Source organism: Schistocerca piceifrons, chromosome 3 (assembly GCF_021461385.2).
Source record: "Schistocerca piceifrons isolate TAMUIC-IGC-003096 chromosome 3, iqSchPice1.1, whole genome shotgun sequence".
In the NCBI taxonomy this organism is placed as follows: domain Eukaryota; kingdom Metazoa; phylum Arthropoda; class Insecta; order Orthoptera; family Acrididae; genus Schistocerca; species Schistocerca piceifrons.
Window position 1 is genome coordinate 335,270,106 of NC_060140.1, and position 23,962 is coordinate 335,294,067.

Sequence of the window (23,962 nt, forward strand, 5' to 3'; positions counted from 1 at the left end):
AAAAAGCGTAAGTTATCATACTTCAGCTCATCATACTTTAGTTCGTCAAAAGATAAAATCTGAAAGGTAGCAAGTTTTCTTGGTTTTGTGTGTGCCTATTGACAATTCAAGGCTTCTTCTTTCTGGTGAGTCATCTTCTTTGATCCTAAAGAATTTACATTCTACACTGACTTTTCTACAGTATTCTTTAACAGCAAAGACATGATCAAAGTGGTGTATGTAAGATCACCTACAAGTACTGTAGAAAAGTATATATCGATCAATCGCAGAGAGTTGTAGCACTACTTTATCAGAACACGAAAGATGCTGAATACTAGGAAAAACCGATTCAACCTGTGCAGAATATCTTTTAATAGAAAACCTTCTATATGGTGAACACTGACATTGTCAGGAAAAGATTACAGATGTGAGATGACACTACTGGAAATACTTGAAAGCAATAAACAATGACACAGAATGTTACCTTAATTTTGTATGACCAGGTACAATTTCCTATTTCCCTTCTGTTAAACTACATTTTCAGTTTTGCATATGTGAGAGAAGTGGATTGCAATAGTAAAATCAACTTCTTTACTCCTGCTTAAAACGTAAATATTTGCTTTGTATTTTTTTAATGTAATGCTTTTCTTTGTAATAATGGCTCTGTATCTGTATCACTAGTATCTGGGTAAGTAAAACATCATTTTATCTGTGGTTGCAGCATTCAGCTTCCACCTGATAATTGCATAAGAAGCCAAAATACAGTTTCAGAGCATAAAAGAAACATTTCCTTTTTTATTAAAGTTTATTTGATCATTTATTCATACAATAAATACAGGTATACAATCTTCATCAGAAAATCATTTGACTAACTTCATAGGAAGTCCTAAGCCACACACCAACAGTGTATGCACCAGGATCGGGAATAACTGAAATGCCAGTATCAGGTCGTAATTCCGCTGTACGCAAGGCAGCATTTTCTGCAGCCTTCACCACTGCAGCTAGCCTTGTGACCCAGTCAGAAGGGGACTTTTCATCTAAAATCAGCTGCTGCCGCCACTCTTTCACTGCAGCTGATAAGGCATCAATCATAGTGCCATTTGCAGTTGGACTGCTTGTGCAACGAAACAATCCCTCAGTTCCAAGCACCAGAGCTTGCAGCCACAAGTGTTCACTTATAGCTTCTTGTGTTTCGACATCACGGAATGCCTGGATCAAATGATGACTTGAGATGCAGATGAGTAAGCACACATGGGTGAGGAGGAAAGAAACAATGACAGCTGAAAATATGGAAGTAAATTCACATGCATTGTGCACTTTAAATTAATATTTATTCCCCTTTATTTATTTCTTCATAATCTCCTTTCATACTTCCCCTTCTATAAATTAATTTTTAATTTTATTGGTTAACTATTCTGTTACTCAGTACATTGAACAAAACAATTATGACATTAGATGAGTTATCACACTTTCTTTAAAGGTAACAATACCAGAGAAGGAAAGTTGCTACTCACCATACAGCAGAGATGCTGAGTCACAATAGGCACAACAAAAAGAGCGGATAGTATGGTGGGAGTGGCGGACAGTGAAGTGTTATAGTTTAGACGGAGGGCAGTAGAGAAGGTGAGGAGGGGGGAGACAAAGATGTCATCAATGAATCTGAACCAGGTGAGGGGTTTAGGATTCTCATAGCAACCACTGTGCTGCATTCTATGTAGGCATGACAACCAACAGGCTGTCTGTCCGCATGAACGACCACCGACAAACTGTGGCCAAAAAACAAGTGGACCACCCTTTTGCTGAACATGCTGCCAAACATTATATCCCTCATCTCAATAACTGCTTCACAGCCTGTGTCATATGGATCCTTCCCACCAAAACCAGCTTTTCTGAATTGCGCAGGTGGGAACTTTCCCTGCAACACATCCTACATTCCCGTAACCCTCCTGGCCTCAACCTTCGTTAGTCACTGTCCTCACCCATCCAGCCCCCTCCTTGTTCCCATTCCAGCACTACACAGCAGTCATTTCACCACTAAAGCCAGTCTTTTAATTTCTTTTTTATTTCTCTCATTTCTGCTACTTACTTATTTTTATTTTAGCATTTCACCCATCCAGCCCCCTCCCTGTTCCATTCCAGCACTACACAGCTGTCATTTCACCACCAAAGCCAGTCTTTTAATTTCTTTTTATTTCTCTCCTTTCTGCTACTTACCCCCCCCCCCCCCCCCCCCCTCCCTCTCTACACCTTCTCTCCTGCGCTCCGTCTAAACTGCACCACTTCACTGTCAACCACTCCCACCATACTATCTCCTGCCCCTCCCAGCCGCAGCCTCCTCCTTAACCCGACCCAGTCACCACTCTCATCATGCACTGGTGCTGCTGCTCGCAATGTAGTTTCAGCTACCTGAGACTGCAGATGTGTGTGAAAGTTGCGTTTACGTGTGTGTGTGTGTGTGTGTGTGTGTGTGTGTGTGTGTGTGTGTGTGTGTGTCTACTGCTGACAAAGGCCTTAATGGCCAAAAGCTATAATTGTGTGAATCTTTTTTGTTGTGCCTATCACCACTCAGCATCTCCGCTATATGGTGAGTAGCAAGTTTCCTTATCTGGTATTGTTACAGTCCATCCTGGATTTTCCATTGTTTGATTTCTTTAAAGGTTACATTTTAAATCACAGTGATAGGCACAGGAGGATGTATGATATATTCATATACAGTATAATATAATTAATAAACCAATCTGCTTACTCTACATAGCAGCAGGCAATTTTTTTAACTAACGATGTAGTTCAGCAACAGGTAAAGCAACTGTCCTCTAACGAGGTGTGTGGCAAAACTGTATCACACTTACATGGGATGGATTAAATGTAATTACTGATGGGTCCAGTCCTCAAGAAGCTGTGCAGTCACTATGATAACACTATTCAACATTCACATGACAAGGGTCTAAAGAGATTATTTATCAAATTTATTTCTCACAAAGAGCTATTTTCAGCTCTGGAAAAGACACAGAAGGTGTTAATCTAGGTGTAACACATTTCCCAAATGAACCCCAAACATATTTCAATAGGATTAAAATCCCAGGGTAGCACTGATCATGGGTTCCTGTAAATTACGTACACTAAATGACCTCTGTGAGACTCACCATTTATGTCCATAAAAACGTGATCACCACCTACCGAATAGACACAAAACTATTGAGGCTGCTTTCATTTACATGCATAAAAATTGAGCAACTCAGTGCCAATAGATGAACACTTTACCACAGCTCCACAGAAAGCTAGACACCAAAATGGCCTGAGCACTGAAACAAATGAATCTGTGGACATAAATGGGTCACACATTGAAAGCAACTATCACTAATTCAACGTACACAAATTTTCAGTATCAGTCTCATTTCCATTGTACCATTCCTCATACATAGCAGCTTCCCGATGGAGCACAAGAACGTGTTCACAGTAAAATGCTTATCCACTACAACTGGGTTGGCAGATTCTGATGAACTTAATCAATACTAGTGGACACAGTTTGTTGAAAAATAGTCACATATATACCACAACTCATATTCCTTGATTATACAAAATGCCTCATCTCATTTGTGTGAAGGTTCTAAGACACAAGTGTATAAAAGATTTGGATGATGTGCCAGTTTTTCAGTCTGCCAAAAGTTGTAATTGCCCAGCACAGTTTTCAGATGTTTCACACATGTATGTGTGATTGTTTCACAACCTATACTGTCTCCAATTTTAAGTGCTTGGAACATTGACCTTGAAAAGAAAAATGGGTCCACTTCGAGAACAAAAGATGGCTCAACATACTGTCTCTATCCACAATGTTCCTACACTCGGACCTTCCTGTGGTATGGTGTCATACTGTTAATGGAATACACACCTTGGGACCACATAAACTAATATGATGAAAAATGTGTACATTTTTTGTTATTTTTATATGCCTTGTTACCATTTGCAAGACTCAACTGACACGGTGTAAGAGGTATTGATCATCCCTTGCCATAACTGCTTGGGGAGTTTATTTTGAATACCTTATTTTTGTTCAACATTGAGCTCACAGTCCTTTAAGGCTTCCAGTTTATAGTATTCCAATGCAATCTGTTCTCTCACCCTAGCAACTGTTTCACAAAATCCATATTTCACAATGTCATATTGCACCGTATATATATCAGGACAATCCCAAAAGTAAGGCCTCCTATATTTTTATACATAAAAGCAACATTTTATTTTCTGTAACAGCTACAGCATTTTAAAAGTTCTACATAACCACTATTTCAGCAAATGCATTTTTGTAGATACCATGCTAGTTATACAATGTCCATGTTATCCCGTCTCACCACCATGTGCTTCAGGAAGCATTGAACCACATCTTTCACCTCATCGCTGGAGTAGAACCACTGTCCAGATAAAAGTTCCTTCAATTTAGGGATTAAGTGGTAGCCATTCGGTACTATGCCCTGACTGTATTGTATGTGGCTTAGCACACTCCAGGGAAAGTTTTGCAGGAGATTTGACAGTTTGATGGGTGATGTGTGGGCTGCAGCTGTTGTGGAGAATGCTTATGCATTTGCTCAACATTCCTCTTCTCCAATTTTGAATTGCCCCTCTGTGTTTTTTCACTGTTTCACAGTACCTATCATTGTTTAAAATTTCGTGGTTTGTGTGAAAAGGGATATTGCCACTCATGTGACTGTTGTTTTGTCTCAGGTGTAAAGCAGAATGCCCAGGTTTCATCACCTGTGAAAACTGAGTCCAAGAAGTTGTCATTTCAATCTCCAAGAAATTCGCAGGGATTGTCAACTCACTGCTGTTTGTGGGCTTCTGTCAGCATACACAGTACTGATCATGCACACAACTTCTGATACTGCAACTTTTCCATTAAAATCCTATGGATTGTGCTTTGGGAAACCTACGGAACCAAATTGTGGAGAGCATTTAGAATGATTCCCATGATTCCCTCCCCCACACCCCACCCCCTCCCCCCACCCCCGATTCATTTTGAATGGCTACCATGCGAAAACTACTGCCATCTGGTGGCAAATAGCAGAACTCCTTGGAATCATCTATACATATTACTGTTGTGTGTCAGTGTATGCTTCATACCAATGTTGTGTGGCAGAGGGTGCTCCATACCAATGCTGCGTGGCAGAGGGTGTTCCTTGCCAATTTTTCATGGCAGTGGTGTGTGACAGAAGTGGGTGATTTATACCAATGATGTATGGCAGAGGGTGCTTCTTTCCAATGTTACATAGTAGAAAGTGCTCTGTACCAATTCTGTATGGTTGATAATCCTTCGTACCAATACTGCCTGCCAGATGCTGGTTCTTACTGACATTGGGTGGCGATGTGTGCTCCATGCTGACTGTATGTGGCAGAGGATCCTTCATACTACAAGTGCATGGGAGATGGTGTTTTGTACTGATGCTGCATGACAGAGGGTGCTTCCTACCAAAGTTACATGATGTAAGGAGGTTCACATCGATGTTTCTTGGCAGAATACACCTTGCTGTGATGTTACATTGCAGAGGATGTTATGCACCAATGCTGCATCACAGAGGGTACTTCTTACCATTTTTTCATGGCAGAGAGTGCTTCATGTCTGTTGATGTGTGTCAGAGGGAGCTTCTTACTCAATGTGCATGGCAGAGGGCACTTTGTACTGATGTTGCGTGGAGGCTGGTTTTTATTGAAGTTATGTGGCAGACAGTGCTTCTACCAATGTTTCTTGGCTGACGGTGCTTCTGCCGATGTTTCATGGCAGAGGATGCTTGATAGTGATGTTATGTTGCAGTAGAGCTTTGTACCAACACTGCATGGAAGAGGACACTTCTTACCATTGTACACGGCAGAGGGTGCTTCATAAAGAGCTTTCATGGCACAAGGTGCTCTGTGCCAATGTTGGGTGGCAGATGTTGTTTCATACTGACGCTAGAGAAATGAGGGTGCTCCACACCAATGTTGGGTAGCACAAGAAGCTTCCTAATACTATGTGAGATGGAGGGTGCTTTGAACTAATTGTGCATGGCAGAGGGTGCTTTGTACCAGAGACTGTTTCACATCACTGTTTCATGGTAGAGGTTGCTTCCTACCAATGTTGTCTGGCATAGCGATGCTAAATTGGCAAATGCAGAAAAAGTCACATAGAAAATGCAGATCATGCTGGACTGTCATGGCCGTACAGTAGCCAGCAAGTGACCGCAACTCATGCTGAACTCTTTATGGATGGGGAGGGTTGTGTCATACTGGCACTGCAGCCACACAGCTGGCAAGTGGCTGTAGCTCACGCTGAACTGGTACTGCTGTCAAATGGACGAGGGCAAGCTACAGCATCTCTTGTTTCTTTACTCGTTCTGAATCCAAACTGGCCTTCCCCAGAATTTTCCTCAAATTTATTTTGAATTATCTTCAATATGACTCACATTACACCCTTTGTAACATGATATAAAACTAATTGTCCTATAGTTGCATTCTTTTGTGATGCACTTTTTAGGTAGAGGTTCTGGAATGATCTCAAGTAGATCTTGGGACCACGCTCCTGTGTCATAAATCCTGTTTACTACCTAGGCCAATCTGGCTACTGAATTTGGATCTAATACTTTCGTGCCTCAGATGGTTTTCTGTCACATTCCAATGCTTTCTTTTCCTGGTGCTCCTGCATTGCTTTCTCCAATTCCCATTTCAGTATCTCAGGACCCCTGTGTCCTTCATCCTGTCCCCCTTCACATTCCAAAACAGGTCTGGTCTTATCACACCTGTGCTCTGTGCAACTTTTCCATATAAACCATCCAACCTTTCTTCTCCTCTACTGTACATACTGTCTTTTACCCATTTTTATTTAACGTTCAATATTTGCTTATTTTTCTTTGTTCTCTTTTTATTAACCATTTCACTGTTCAGTACATTCCTTCCAGTTTTCCTTTCTTATTCAATTCTTCACACTGTTTTCTCATCCTATCCTCTCTAGCCTGGCCAGTTAATATTCTTAGTTCACTGTTCAGTTTTCATAAGTGTTTTTCACATAATCCACAAATTACCTGGTATTCATACTGCATGTATTCCTCACTCTATACTAAAAAGAAACAAAATGAGTGTTCTGCTAATCCTCAGATACCATGTTGATCATACAATTTCAGTTGTGCACTAGAGGTTCCCTTGCAGATAATGATGATGATACTGATGAGAAAAATCATTATTACTATTATTATTATTATTATTATTATTATTATTATATTATCATCATCCTCCCAGTAGAGGAAAAGTGACTAGAGCAGTACAGGACTTTCTATTGTGGCATGCTACCAACTTGCATTCAGGAGAATGGGGTTCAAATTCCCATCCAGATTTAGGATTTCCAATGTTTCCTCACATCACTTTTCCCCCCATCTGATTAACGTGGTTATTGTCATTCAGATTGTTAATTGTAATTATTTTGTGGAGCTTATCCATTTGGCTGAAATATTACTGATACTTCTGTACAACACCTTGCTCCACATTCATAAAGCATATGACTTGTATCATCTTGCAATGACATGAGTATTCTATACATAGCTGTAATACTTGTGATTATATGAAGAGTGCCACTGTAATATTCTGCTGTATAATTTGTGGACCTAAAATATGAAAACAAGCAATAGCTTGCTTCAGTGTGGCTCAGCTGGCATTAGCTACAGTCTAAAGATATTCTTATCTCAGGGAACCAAAATGCAAAATGTTCATTCCAGTCTGGAAAGATATAATAGTAAATCTTGCTGATGTATAAGAAAGGAGAAGCAAATATTATTTGCGAAGGTAAAAGTAAAAAATGTGTACGTATACACATCTAACCACAGTCAAATAAATACTCAATTTTCTCTCTCTCTCTCTCTCACTCTCTCTCTCTCTCTCTCTCTCTCAGACACACACACACACACACACACACACACACACATATACACATACACACACACACACAGAAAGAGAAAGAGAGGGGAGGGGGGAGGAGAGAGAAAGAGAAATTATCTTCAGGTTAAAAAATTACAAAATTTTTGGGATATTCTACCCGGAGTCTTGTGACTATCTGTACTGCCCTTCTATGTATACCTACAATATCCCCTATTAGTACTATTGAGTATGGGTCCCATATCCTAGGATGAATAATACGAGTGTTTGTAAGTTACCTCTTTTGTATAATGACAGCATTCTCCCAGTATTCTACCAATGAAGAGAAGTCTGCCACCTGCTAAGCCCATATGAAAATTCTATTCACGTCTCTACAACTTGTTATATCGCAGTTGTGACTCACTGATACTATAGCCCTAAGATACTACATTTATGAGTTTAGTGAGGTGCAGGACTTTACATTCTGAAGCTCCAATCTTTGCACCACATTGACATCCCTTCAAGATCTGAGTGAATGTTTGTGAAAATTTTCATAAAGTTCTTCTTTACAGATAAGTACATCCCATGCAAAAATTCTACATTTATATTAATATTGTCTGCTAGATCATTAGCAAATACAGTAATATGAACAGCAAATTTCCCAGCACACTTACCTGGCACATACCTGGAGTTACTTCTACACCTGTCAATGACTCTCCACCCAAGGTAACGCACTATGTTTGTGATATCTCAAATGATCTTACTTCTGTTAGAAAGCCTGCAGGTAGTACCAAATTATATGGTTTTCAAAAGTAAAGTTACTGCAGGTGCCTGACTGCTGTGATCATTGTCATTTGGATGTCATGTGAGAGAAATTCAAGTTGGGTTTAAGAAGACCAATGTTTTTGCAATTGTTGCTGGTCAGTATCCAGGAGATCATTCTGCCCAAGATTACATTTGAGATCCGAAAATGTTCTAAGATTCTACAACAGGGATAATGGACAGTGATTTTGTGGCTCACTTCTGGCAAATGTGTGTGACCTGTGCTTCTTCCAACTACAGTGTGAGTGTGTGTGTGTGTGTGTGTGTGTGTGTGTGTGTGTGTGTGTGTGTGTGTGTGTGTGTGTGTGTTTTAGCTGAGGGTTTTAGTATCCCTGCCAGAGGACACTGTGATGGAGGCAGATGAGCTATGGTGGGTGGTGCAGCAGAACAGTTTGGAAACCTGCCACGGAGAGTGCATGTGACATGTAGTATTGGCAGATTCGATTGATCTAACCCTGTGCTTCATGCTGTGCATTATTGTCATGTGTTCAGTCATTAGCCACCTATGCATGCTGCAAGCTGAGTTTATTGCCCTGCATGTCTGTATGTGGCTTCAGATGCTCTGCTTCCCGTAGATCGACTCACGTGGTGAGTTCCGTTTCCTCTCGCGGGGTTCTGTTCCTCAGTTGTAATTGAGCAACCATCAGCCTCTGATGTACCCATGCCAACAGCATAGAGTAATAGCACTATCAAGCTTGTGCAGAATGGTGATGAAGGACATTCTGAAGCAAGTAATGCCACAATTCTTTTCTACCTTTTTGTAGTGTTAACTGTGTTAACTTTGAGCCACAATGGATCTGGTGTTTGTACAATCCTGGTGGGAACCGTTATGCCTACAGAATGAACATGCCTACAGAATGAGCAGCGGCGGCAGTGGCAGCAGCATTAATTAGTAACATCAACAGGTACAGATGCCAACTTCCTTTGCACCCTTGCTTTGCCACAGGAGGGGGCAGGCACCCACTGGGAAGTTTTCTTCTCTATCCCTGACACCATTCATCAGCTTCAATGAGTGTATGCAAAGGTAAATTTCCACCTGTTCTTGCTGGACTACCAGGAAATGTGTATCATCAACCCAGCTGATAAAGTTCCCTTCATGTCATCCAGTAGTGTGGGCTTGTAGAAAACTGTCCAAAATTTGAAGCCCTCCATTGAATCCAAGAAACATCCCTTTGACAAGCTTTGTCAGTTGCTTATGCACTATTTTGGTCATCAAACACAAGTGGTGGTGGCATGGACGCAGCTGAACCAACACCACAAATGCCCTGGGCAGTCATATGCGCCCTGCGTCACCAATTTGCAGGGCCTCTCGTACAGGTGTTGTTTTGAGTGCCCCAAATATGCTACCTCTTGTGCAGACTCGCTAATTTGGGAAATGACTGTCCAATTAGCTTCTGATCCTGAGGTTCACACCAGGGTGCTGACTCTATCTGAGTCTTCTTCAGCCAATGTTTTCCTCAATGTGGACTCGCATGAGCTTACGGTGGGGGCGAAGGACATCCTTTCTGATAACTGACAGATGGCACGATTAGGTGTGCATGGTAAATGGCTCCCAGTGCCCTGTGGGGTACCCCAGGTGGCCTCACCTCCTCTTGTGTCATTACATGTCACCGCCATTGATGATTCCAGTGCAGTGGCACTGCGGCAATGCCTGTCCTAACCCATTCAGGGCTCAGTGGGCTTGTATATCATCCGCAGATTAGTAATTCCCATCCACAGCAGTTTTTGGGTCCCTGTTGTCGTTCTCCTTCTGTTCATTGGGTGAGTACCAATTATCACCAACACTTCTTGCACGTGGAGCCCACGTGTGGGGCATGCCTACAGGTAAAGCACTTGCCAACTGTTTGTGACAGTTGGTGGGCCATGAGTCAGTCGTCGAATGCCCCGGCATTTTCCATGGACTCAGAGGTAGAGTGCTTTGTGCATACCTTCTGTGTCTGCCTCTTTCCGTGAGCATGTGTTGCCAAGTTTTCTGGTTACATACAAGGCAACACCAGTCAACAGGTGCAGTCCGAAGTTATGTTTGCATGGGTGCCAGTCGGAGGACCTGCTAGATTTGTTGCACACTGAGCCACATGCCACAGACCACTGTGGCCTCCTGCATTATCCTCCCAGGGATGCTGTTTGAGCCAGATCCTTTGGCCAGTGGCAGGGTTGGTTGTTGGGTGTCATGGTGGACCACAAGATCAGCAGTTGTTTGTGGTGAATGTTAGTAGGGAGCAACTGTCCAGTCATGCAAATCAGCTTTGCCTGTCCCCATTGGGACTTCACTGCCGCGGTCTTCTGGTCAGACAAGTGGCAGGGTTGGTCACGACATTGCTCCAGTTGCAGACTCCCAATTGCAACAGCGTGCTTCCCATTGCCATCCCCTCTGCTGTCCTCCTATCACCTGCAGTCTCAGCCCACACTGAGGCTTCTACCTGTGCCTGCCAGTGCAGAGTCCAAGGATTCTGATCTGCCCATCCCCAGCTCTGCGACGAGGTCATGGCCCAGCATAGCCATTTCAGGGTGAAGGGATTTATTACCCTCACCAGCAAACATCACTATGGAGGCAGAAGAGCTGGTGAAGCTAGTGCAGCAGAACAGTGTCGAAATCTGCTATGTAGGGCATACGCAGCAGACCTGATGGAGGTATTTACCAGTGAGCGGCAGTAAACCAGGTGTCCCAGTGCTTAACCGATTTCAACTACTGTGGAGTTGTTAGCTGACTGAATGAGTCATGTGCTGATTTTGTTGCCATGCGTGTGTCCCAGTGGGTTCAGACATTCTGCTTCCCGCAGACTGACTCGCACAGCAAGTTTGTCTTCTCTTGAGGGGTCCTGATTGTTATTAAGCCACTACTGACCATGAAGTACCCACACCAACAGTGTAGAGTAACAGCATTGTAATGGCTGTGCAGATACTAAAAATGTTATGGTCAAGAGGGGAGTAAACTCAGCTGTAAATTCTGTATAGAATATGATGGATATTCCATTAGGCCCTGAAGGTTGGTTCAATTTTAGCAATGCCACTGGCACTAATATGAAAATCGCTCACCTTTGTAGTGGCGCATGGATTAAAGTGGGGCAGCACTCCTGTTGGGTTCAGCATTACTGCTTTTGCTTTACTAGCCTTAAATTTACTTTCTGAGTGTCTGGACCATAACTCTGAAGCCACTGGCAGCCTTTACAGATGACCACAGTTTCTTGGATTTTGTGATACATCTTTTGATAAAAATTCTGCTTCAGTAGTTGTCGAAGACTTCGTGCATTGCCATTCTGACAGCTAAATGCATTTCATTTAGCATTTTTCTCTCTTTACTATATGCTTTATTTTACACTGATTTTGCAGTTTTCATTGTCTTTTAGAATTTCCTTTACATAAATTGCATATCATGCAGGGTCCCTCCCACCATGAGATGCTCTACTAGGTAGGGGAGAGGCTTGAACCTTGAGCTGGCATGTACCTTGAGCCAATCTTGTATCTCTGCTCTTAAATCTAACTTCAGTCTTTTTACACCATATGTTGCCTACTATGATATGAGTATAGACTGCTTTTGTTACAGAAGCAAGGAGCAACTATTTCAATTTCCTACATGTATCACTGTGTGTGTTTTTTTTCCCACTTAGAAGTTAGTTTTTCTGTTCTTAATTCAATGTTATTCCCGCTATATATCCAAAAATAAAATTGAACTTAAATGGTTAATAATGATGGAAAACATTTATCTTAATAACCAGGCTGTGAATTTTCCTTTATTTTAGGTTATGTTAAACATTTACTGAAGTGGGAGGAAAGCTGCACCTTGAGCCAGTTGGTGATACTGCACCATGATCACCGCCCACGGTACTTTGGCAATAGAGATCAACAATATAGAAATGATACATAGGCTTAAAACAACAAAAGTAATTTGTTGCTTTTAAATGTTTACCAACATGAATTTTTAGGTGTAATTTGTGAACCACAAAAATTACTCCTGTGCATGTTTACTTGGATGTTCTGTTTATTAGCCCTTTGGTTATGTTCAATAAAATCTATTCATAATATATGACGTGTCCATTTATTTTAAAATGTGGCTTATGATACATTACCACACTGTACCTTGACCAAATACAACAGTTTGGAACATGACCTCTATGGTATAACCTTTTAATAAATTGAGTATATACTGTGATTCATTTGATGGGAAATAAGAAAAGTAATGAAACTGATGGAAAGATTCTAAACTTGAGCCATAGTTCCTCGAGATATGACATTACTGCCTTATTAGCTAGTTTCCTGAATACATAAATCTTCCTACATGTTTTAGTAACCCTTTGTACTTAAGTAACCATTTCTGCTACAAATGCCTCATGGTCCCTGATACCAGTTCAATGTAGACATTGCCAAGGCAGCCAGGTCTATTTGTTGCTATCAGATTTAATATATTTCTGCCATGGATTGGCTTCCAAACTACCTGCTCCAAGAATATTTCAGAAAACACAGGACACCTTGTCATACCAATGCTACAAAGCTGTAATCATATCAATTGAGTTTTGGGTGATTAAAGTCTTCTTAAACAATAGCAGTATGATTGAGGAACTTATTAATCAGTGAGCAGAGGTTTCCTCTTAACTTTTCAGTTACATTTAGAGGTGAATCTAGTGATCATAGAAGGACCCAATTAAAAGTTCATGCCCTTACTTGTTACTGGGTTTTGCCCAAACAATCTCACATAGTGCTTAAATTTCTGTCTTCATTCTAACAGGTACTGTTCCCCGTAACATCACTGAATTATTAGTTCTATTAACGAAAGACAAACTAACTCACAAACAAATTTAGTATAACATACAGAAATATTAGTCACATAGAAAACCAGGTAAAAAATGTTCATTGTCACTGATGCTACGTACATGAGACAGGAAGAATTATGTAAGGCAACTTCGTCAGGTTATACAACAGAATTCTCTCGTTTTACCTCCATTCCATGCAGTTTAATATTACCGTAGGTCGGCTCATGTTCCTGTAGACTTATATATTAATACCCACATTATAAAAATAAAACAAAAATAGTTCTCTTCATGACAATGAAGCATAACAATCAAATACATTGGAGGCACACCAATGGAAGATACAGTAAATAAAATTTTTGATTCAATTATTGACTGATTTTCTGCAAATATAACCATTGAGAAAATTTAAGAAAAAAACAGTACAGAATGTACACTTATGTATAGCACAGAAATTAACGCAGTTTATAATCGGGTTTGGGGTACAAGATATAAATAAAATGGAAAAGTTAAACATTTTAGATGTCTGTATTACTAGAAAATTTGAAATGGAAATCACATATTATGGGTCTTCTTAAATACTCAAGTTCAACATCATCTACTCTACATGTGAATACAAATTTTGCTGCTGAATGTCAGAAAGTTGGCTTACTCTGCATATTTCTATGAGTTAATGTCTATTTGAGATAATATTCTGAGGTAAGTCTACATTTATGAGGCGTGTTCAAAAGAAAACGTACTAAACAACACTGAGGATATAACTGAAGTCTTTATTCAAAATTAATCACTAGAGGCCTGAGTGCAGCTATACCACTGTCTCATGAGTCAAAGAATCCCCTGTACCCAGAATTCCTATGGCTGTGACAGCAGCCAGTCATGCACTGTGTCCTTCAGTTCATCATCCAAGCTGAGCCACCCTCCTTTGCAATGTTTTTTAACAGACCAAACACAGGAATGTCACAGGACAGCTGCTCAGGCTGCTCTCATTTGAACTTGCCCATTACACTTTGTGTGACCTCAGGGTCCATCATGAAAATGGGAACTCTATTTTCTCACTGACTTGATGGACACACAGTCTCCCCCCAAATATGGACACTCCCCGGTGATGAATATCAGCCAGTTTAACCCCTTCCACAGTCACAAATTTGATAACACCTCGCTGCTCCTCAACTGTCAAACTTTGCAATGTGAATACCATGACGTCTCAAACGGATGGAACACTCAAGTGCCTGCTTCTCTCCTGCACCATTTGCCCACACATGTATATAACCATGCCCGACACTACATTTGCATTCCTACATGTCTCATTAGATTACCCAAAGTGGCATATGCAAATTTTAACCAGTTTGGTTTTCATCAAGCACTTCTTATGACATGAAGTATTCATTACACAATAAGTACAACTAATTGAAAACCTTTAATGAATTTATAAATACAGGTTACTCATTAAATGATGAGCATATGACTATTTTCTGCGAAAAAATGTATTTGTAAACCAGTTGACATCCTTCATATAACAGTGAGATGTTGCGAAAATATTAAAAGGAACACAGAAATAATTATCAGCATCAACATCACTTTCATTAAAGGTGACTGTGTAGATAAGTATTACTGTGCTCAATGTTTCTGGGCTTCAAAAACTATTCTTCTGACAGATTGATTTGAAAAGGAGAAAAAATAACTAATTAATACTAAACAAATATTCTGGAAGAAATGGATGGAAATATATGTGATAGAGGCTTGGCAGCTTCCCACAAAGGGGCTGTGGCAAAGGGAAGCTGTGACTTTAATGATGAATTATTCAAACATTCACTATGTACAGCAGATCTGGTACCGTCTGGCTCCTACATATGGCAACATCTAAAGAAATTCATGGCTTGAGTAGTTTGGAATCAAATTATTTAGTATTTTGCAGACTTTCCAGAATGAGACTACGGGGGCAGTATCAACTTATTGAAAAACACCAGACTAAGTATAATGGCCTAAGAGTATTAAATGGAAAAACAAGTGTATGTCTGACATGTGATAAGAACTTCTGTGCTAACAACTTACATGATTGCATTCTCGTATGTACCCACTCAACGAAAGGTCTACAACACACCCAACACATTGATGGAGTTACTTACTCAAAAACACAGATACTACGTCGAAAATTAGTTAAACTGCATTATGGATGACTCTGCAGAAACTATTCAGGAGGTTCACTGGACTAGTTGTTTAAGATGTAGGGCAGTAAATGTACATGCAGTTACTAGCTCAAGAAAATAACTACTGCCATTGGGAAAGATCTTAAAAGTTCAAGTAGCTGTCTCTTCCCCAGTTCCATGCAATTGCTCATGGGGGCATGGGCTGGGACACACACAGAATTGATCCATGGATGACTTAAGGAACTCTCAACCATGTAAAATGAAGTGCTAAAGAAATTGGTATAGGCATGCATATTCAAATACAGAGATATGTAAACAGGCAGAAGACGGCACTGGTCGGCAAAACCTCATAAAACAGCAAGTGTATGACGCAGTTGTTACATACGTTACTGTTGCTTCAAGGGCAGGTTATCAAGATTTAAGTGTGTTTGAACATGGGGTTATAGTCGGCGCACAAGCGATGGGACACAGCATCTCCGGGGTAGCGATGAAGTGGGGATTTTTCCGTACGATCATTTCATGAGTGTACCGTGAATATCACGAATCCAGTAAAACATCAAATCTCAGACATTGCTGCGGCCAGAAAAAGATCCTGCAAGAACACGAGCAACAATGGCTGAAGAGAATTGTTCAACGAGACAGAAGTGCAACCCTTCCACACATTGCTGCAGATATCAATGCTGGGCCACCAACAAGCCCACTCGTGTACCCTTGATGACTGTGCAACACAAAGATTTACGCCTTGCCTGGGCCCATCAACAACGACATTGGACTGTTGATGACTGGAAACTTGTTGCCTGGTCAGAAGAATCTCGTTTCAAATTGTATCGAGCGGATGGACATGTACAGGTACGGAGACAACCTCATGAATCTGGACCCTGCATGTCAGAAGTGGACTGTTCAAGCTGGTGGACGCTCTAATGGTGTGGGGCGTGTGCAGTTGGGAGTGATATGGGATCCCTGATATGTCTACATATGACACGACAGGTGAGCATCCTGTTTCATCACCTGCATCCATTCATGTCCATTGTGCATTCCAATGGACTTGGGCAATTCCAGCAGGGCAATGCGACACCCCACACGTGTTACCGAGTAGTTCCAGGAACACTCTTCCGAGTTTAAACACTTCCGCTGCCCACTCCCTGGACATGAACATTATTGAGCATATCTGAGATGCCTTGTAATGCGCTGTTCAGAAGAGATCTCCACCTCATCGTATCTTATGGATTTATGGACAGCCCTGCAGGATTCATAGTGTCAGTTCCTTCCAGCACTACCTCAGACATTAGTAGAGTCCATGCCACATCGTGTTGCAGCACTTCTGTGTGCTCGCAGGGGCCCTACACAATATTAGGCGCGTGTACAGTTTCTTTGGCTCTTCAGTGTAAATCTCATTCATCAATATTGACCAAAAATTATGTAGTAGTACTTTTTCAGATTTTTCACACAATGAAAGGATCTATAATCATTTTCTCGCCTCTTGTTAACTATCAAATGCTCAACTTTCTTAAACAGACACGATCTAAATGAAAGAGACTTTGCTGACTTTGTTTATTCTAACATGTATGAGACTTAAAACATATATGAAACTGCAGTTTTGATTTGAAAATTTATGTCATCTCCAAAAATCGGTGCACATTGTATCTGCAGGCCCACTGCGAGCGATATATATAGAATGTACGAATCTGTCAAGTCAGTCTCACATATAGTCGCGACACACACTGTTGTGAAAGTTAGCATTGTTTGACTGCTGGAGCGACACTATCGCTCCATGCGGTGAGAAAGCAGTCAGTTATCTGTGTCGTAAGGACAACGTTAGGTTTTAACTATTTTTCTACTTAATTAACGAAAGCGTTATGTTTCGCTTTCCATACATTAGTAAATTACTAAGAGACGTAAATTGTCGTGAAAGAAATGTAAAAACAAAAATCTTCCTGATTCAATGACATAAACAACTTATTCATGTAGAAATACTGTACAATATATGTACAACTGCGGCCTACCCCACTGAAAGCAAAAGAATATAAACACACAATTCATGCCTGAGACGCAAAAATTTCCCTTGTTGCCTTTTCTTATTATGAGAGGGACTTTCCTTGACACACAAAAATTTGTTAATGGAGACTGATTCGCCCATTCTTACACTTCACTCGACTTTCTAATACATGAGTATTGTTGTAAATGTAATCACTTTTGCTTCAAAAACGAATATGTTGAAGATTCTTGCCGTTTGTGGTTCAAATGTAGCAACTATTGTGGAATCGGTTTCTTCTGTGTTGGGAAGCAGTTTTGTTGCTTTGGTTTTTTATTATCACGTCTGTGTGACTTGCCTTTCAGCCACATGTATGGTGGCTTGTCTTGTATGTTAAAGAATATCGATATTTCATTCCCTAGGGTTTTCCTACGTCCCACATTCACTGATTTGGATGAAAGTGTGGCAGTAAAAAACTTAGCGTTGCTGGGTAGATATACGACGTCTTTCTGCAAGGTCAGGTATTCCGGTGTTTACTACCATTTTTTTTCTTCTTCTGTTAAAGGAGAACGACAATCTTCAGTGACTATTTGTCCATTACAAGAGAATCGGAAATAAACTGTCTTGTAACAGACGGAGTGTCGCGACTGTTAAAAGGTATACTGCTGTCGAGTCTCGAAGCGGGTATTGGGTAAATACGGATATTGTTTTATACTTTGACAGCGGAACGTCGGGTGAGAGCAGTGAAATACTACGCGATGGAGGTACATAGATTACTGAGACGCAACTTTTCACTACAAGTATGCAGTGACATTACTCTCGAACTCAGGCTTTACACAAAGTGAAGTGAGCAATTGCGGGTCACTGGCAGCCCTGTACGGCGGTGGAGATGTGCGCAGTGTAACTCTCGGTAGTTGTCTCTGAGATTCTGGATTCGCAGGCTCCATTTTATTTGTCGGAGATGAAGACGTAAAATGCTTAAAGGTGTGTTACTACTGAACATCGCTACGTACATCGAGGACCAATCACTGCAAGAGTGTAGCTGTTCTGTTTCATTAATGGAAATTTGATGGGGAAGTTGAGACAGCAAAATGGTTAGAAGTTTGTTTTTGACAAACAACATTATAATTACTGATGGTTTCAGTCACAGTAATTCAGCATGTACTCTAAGGTTTCTGCACAACCACATACTCATAAATCATGACACATGTAAGTTGTAGCTTTCCTATTCCGCTTCCATTAAATAAATAATACAGTTAGTCTCATGTCACAGTCTAACATAAGTCACGAAACTCTCTGCTGTGAAAGTTGCCACCGTTTGACAGCTGGCGGACAGTAGCGCTCCAAGCGGTGAGAAAGCCGATATAGTCGCATGTTTGTACTGTCAATTTAACTGCCGATCGCGATAACTGTCTTTGCATACCAGTTAAATTCGAACACCGATCCCGGAGGGTGAATCATGTACCAGAGTAACGTCACTGCATACTTGTAGCTAAAAGTTGCGTCTCAATAATCTATGTACCTCCATCGCGTAGTATTTCACTGCTCTCAGCCGACGTTCCGCTGTCAAAGTATAAAACAATATCCATATTTACCCAATACCCGCTTCGAGACTCGACAACAGTATACCGCAATAGTCGCGACACTCCGTCTGTTTTTTGTTAGCCACAGCGGCAGCAGCGCACCAAGCGGCCAGCGAGCGACACTATTGAAAGCAATAAGAACCCAGTATTGTCATTTGTATTGATTTGTAACATAGTTTGTACAGTAGGGAGCATACGTAGTGTAATAAAAATCGAGAATAGCTGAAAAATAACAGCGCATTTGTCATTCTTCAGTTTCATAAAGACTATGGGAGGTATGAAACGTGGTCCACGGTTTGAAGTTGTAGACTCTCGAAAAATCCGTCTGTACTGTACGACGGCTCAGTACGCACTGCCATTGCTTTGCAACACGTTCCCACTATTTTGTCTATCGGCAGGTACGCAAGCCGACGGATATCTGACGCAGCTAACTTGCGCCGGCCATGCGCGGCTCTTATCCGTTCATGCATTTTTGCGGCACGGCTGCCAGTTTTATTGCTTTTGACGATTTATTATCCCGCCTGTGTCTTTCCCTCTTAAGATACAACTGTTGTGGCTTCTTTCGTACATTAAATACTTTACGTATTACATTCTATATGGGTTTCCTACTTTCCAAATTCACTGATTTGGCTGAAAGTGTCACGAACAAAACTCCACTTTGTCGGATAGGAATAAGTCTTTCTGCATAAGGCCAAGTCTTCCTGTGTTTACGAGCAATTTTTTATTATTAAAGGGAAACGATGTTATTCGGTAAATATCTGCACGTTACAAGAGAATCGTAAATAAATTGTGCTGTAATGTACCGTTTCCTATCTTTCCAGCATCCTTACGTAACTAAAGAACGAAAAAAGTCATTTTGTAGTTACTATCTATTTTTATGGCACTACGTATACGCTCTATTGGAAAAAACTATGTTACAAATCAGTATCAACTTAATATTCGCACTCATCCGACATGGTATTCGAAAGTGTAGCTTGGGGCGCAGCTATCGTTGTACGTAACAGAAACTTGACGGAGAGTCTCGAGTGTTAACGTTAAACTGTGCCCATACAGTGACTGGTTCTCGATGTACGTCGTTATGTTCAATACATTACCAAGTAGTATCTTCCTGTTTTCAATACGTTTGTCCTTTGTCGTATCTCCTGTCTACATCTCGAGTGTCAACAGTTTGATATATATCGAAATCAGTCTGCAACTCCGATGTGCATCGATTCTTGGAAATTACCGATATAAAATACTAATATCTCACTTAAGTTAGTCACTCTACAAAATAAGTACAGGTAGTGGTTCTGTGAACAACCAGGAGGAATCTGCAATACTAGCCATCCGCTTTAACAAGTACAGGTACCGGCAACTGGCTAAAATTAGGATGTCACTTTTTGTTACGTATTTGGGATTACATTTCTTTATAGCGTCATTCGTTGCCATATATCTGTTGGTTTTCAGGAAAATCGTTTTGTAATCTTAGCTGCGTATGAGAAACAAAATATTGTTTGTTATGTTTTGGAGGGGGCATAGTATTTCGCTGATTTATCAGTCTTTTTTACTGTTCCTCTCCACTACAGCTATAGCGTTTATTTTACGATACTTGATTTGTTTTGTTTCCAATAAATAGTTCTCCTGTAATAACTGTTACAATTTAAGATACACATATATTCGTAAATCGATTTTAAGTTCAATTTCTTTACAATATTTTTCAAAAACTAATATTATTCAGTTTCAGACAGTAAATAAAAAACTAAGTTCCTGAAATGTAAATAAACAAACAGAAAATTGATGCAGTACCACATACGAAATTCCTAGGCATCCGGGTTGATAATCAGTTAAAACAGAATGAGACAATTATACAGCTGCCCAATGAACAAAAAAATGGTTCAAATGGCTCTGAGCACTATGGGACTTAACTGCTGAGGTCATCAGTCCCCTAGGACTTAGAACTACTTAAACCTAACTAACCTAAGGTCGTGCGATTCCAGACAGTAGCGCCCAGAACCGCTCGGCCACTCCGGCCGGCCTCAATGAACAGCTCACCATCTTTGGAATCATGGTCATTCTCAAAATGATAAATAATTTTTCCAGCTTTCAACAATGTTGCCTCTATAGGAAAAATTAAGTAGGTCTGCACAAGGCCCAGATTCGAATCCCGGCCTTGTAACAAAATTTCATTCGTCACTTTAGTCCATATATATACACTATACAATACTGTGTTGAAGCGTCACACTGGCCACTAAGAACTACTGGTACAAATTAACTGTCAAAATACCGACAAACAGGCCCTACCTATCATCTATAACAACAAGACAACGTAGTGTACAGGAAACGTAATGAGGTTTACCTTAGCAGCTGCCTCGAAGAATATAGTATACAAAAGGCCAGAGACACCCGCCCGTGCACCTTCCACAATTTTGCTCATATCGCGAAATAATGTGAACAAATTGTGACCGTCGAGATCTCCGTTAGTAACTGCCCTCTCGATCGCTTTCGACACCTTCCTCACATTCGTTCCGCAATCTCTACCTCCTCCGAACTCGTCGTACAAATTCAACTGTTTTTCACAGTCGATCAGCGACTTGACAGTGCACTTAATCACCTGCAGCACACACGAAGCAAACTTATCCGTGACAGCGTACTCCGGTTCTGGAAGAACGTCCTCGTCCTCGTCACCCTGAGAAAGAGTGGGCTCCACAGTCAGTGGCAGCTCTACCGTCACACTTTCTGCACCTGCAGGAGTATACTGGAGGTGGCGAGGCCAACTCACGGCAGTCGTAGGCGCGTCCAAGTACTTCAGTACGCAAGTGAAGGATATCCGAAGTAAAGTTACGAAAAATGTAGCGTCTTCCGGGGACGTCATAAAAGCGCTGCAGTACGCCCTCGGTACTTCGTAGCCCTTCTCGCGCAGGCAGCTGACGGTCTCCCACACGACGAGATTCTCTTCCAGCTTGGGCGACTTCCCCGCATTGTCGATAAAGACGACGACCTGGTGTTCCGGATCGATACGTCTGTTACCTTCCGACGCGTCTTCGAAGAACGGATTCAGCGCCGTCCGCACGGCGTCGGGACTGGCCGAGAGACTCGGGTGTTGTTTTTTCGCGCAACGGTAGTGCGTGTCACTGTCGCCGGTGACGAAGCCCGCGAGAGAGGGCGCCGCCAAGCTCGTGGAGACGGTCGTCAAGTCGTTAGTAGCCAGAGTCTGGCACAGGTGAAAGATTTCGTCGAGCGAGCAGCCGCTCTCGGCCATGGCGCCCGCGATCTTGCAGAGGACGGCGGTGGCGTCGATGTCGCGCAGCGCTCGTCGCTTGTCTGACGGGCGGGCGACCGCCCCGACCAGCAGCATCCTCACATCGATGTCTTCGGCGCGCGCCATCTCGACGGCGGCGCCGAAGTTGAGGCGGTTGCCAGTGATGTTGCGCGCGAGCACGAGGATGCCCTGGAAGTGGCCGCAGGCGAGGTGGTGGAAGGCGCGCAAGATGAGGCGCGGCGGCGGCGCCGTGTTGGCGTCCCCCAGCACGGCGGCGGCCAGCAGCCCGGCGCCCACGTAGCCCGCGGGCCACGGCTCGCGGCCCGTGCCGCCGCCCGACACCACCTTCACCTTCCCACGCAGCTGCTCCTGGTCGCGCACCATCACCACGCGCTCGCCCTCCAGCAGCGACAGGCCCGGGTTCGCGAGCACCGTGCCTTTCAGCACGTCTTCCACCATGTTGGGTAAGTCGCGCAGTCTCGAATACATCTCGCTGTGCGTAATGACCGTACGGCGCGCGATTTTCGCTGGTAACCGTTGCTACGCCCGACAGCAGAAGTTAACCATTATTACTTCCGACAAGAACAATTTCAGTAACGGAGGACCTGACGTAGCATATCTGCTTTTTCTGTGCACAAAAGAAGCGGACGCGCAACTTTTTATTGTTGTCTGTTTTTCTTTGACTTCTGAAATCCAAGGACTGCGTTTGAACCGTAGACCATAGATAACACAGACTGCACATGACGTCATTTTACAGAAACCGAGGCCCACGAGAAAGCAAGGCCGCGGTGCGTACGTCACATGATTTGATTTGTTGGGTCAATTCTAGTGTCCGATACCAGCCGTCAGCTTTGACCAATGACGTAATGTATGATGTTATTTTGTTTGTGCCGCAGATTGTTGTCGATGAACGTTAAATGATTTCTCTGAATTTCCTCGTTAAGCCCGGTCCACACGCAACGATCTGTCTGCGCAGACATCGGCATGTCTGTACATGCAAAAGATCGCTGCAAATGTGGTGTGTTCACACGACACAAACCCCAATCTACTCCTCGCCCGCCATCTGTCGGTGTAGAAAAGAAATATCAGTGGCAAGCGACTACGCTCCCCGTAAACGTCAAAAATTTAATTCAGTTATTTTGAAATATAGAAATGGAGGAAGTTCTGTTGTGGCCTGTGTTCGCAACTTGTGTTGCAAAATACATTCAGACCAACCGCAGGAAACAGAGAACGCGGTCAAAATGGTGTAGACAGTGGCTGCTAATGCGAAAGCAGTTTTCTCACGTAAATTTACTGCGAGAGTTGCAGGGCGAACCTAACGACTGGCGAAATTATTTGCGGATGGATGCCGAAACTTATAATTATCTCTTAAAGCTTGTAACCCCTCATATTATGAGAAAAAATACTTGTATGAGAAGGGCAATTTCTCCTCATGAACGGCTGGCGGTAACATCGACACTCCAATTTCATCTTCAGTTGTACTCCTGCTTGGTCTTGGCGTTTCTTGATCACTAAGAAAGCCAAGCAGATCTAAATACCGTAACGTTGGCTAGTATACTTGATGTACTCCTACACCAGATCTTCTAGATTTCTGAACTTTGGGTAACTCT

At 42.0% G+C, this 23,962-nt stretch overlaps 2 protein-coding genes across 3 annotated transcripts in view; both read right to left on the minus strand.

The window, feature by feature from the left end:
• The window catches only part of LOC124788196 (folliculin), a 175,173-nt gene that overhangs the window by 117,248 nt on the left and 33,963 nt on the right, over positions 1 to 23,962 (minus strand). The gene's annotated exons all lie outside the window — the stretch shown is intronic.
• LOC124788634 (PTS-dependent dihydroxyacetone kinase 1, dihydroxyacetone-binding subunit DhaK-like) lies at positions 832 to 22,811 on the minus strand. The gene is made up of 2 exons (XM_047255905.1): positions 21,632 to 22,811; positions 832 to 1,259 (listed from the first exon to the last, which is right to left on the minus strand). The coding sequence occupies exons 1-2, from the start codon at positions 22,809 to 22,811 to the stop codon at positions 832 to 834; spliced, it is 1,608 nt and encodes a 535-aa protein (XP_047111861.1).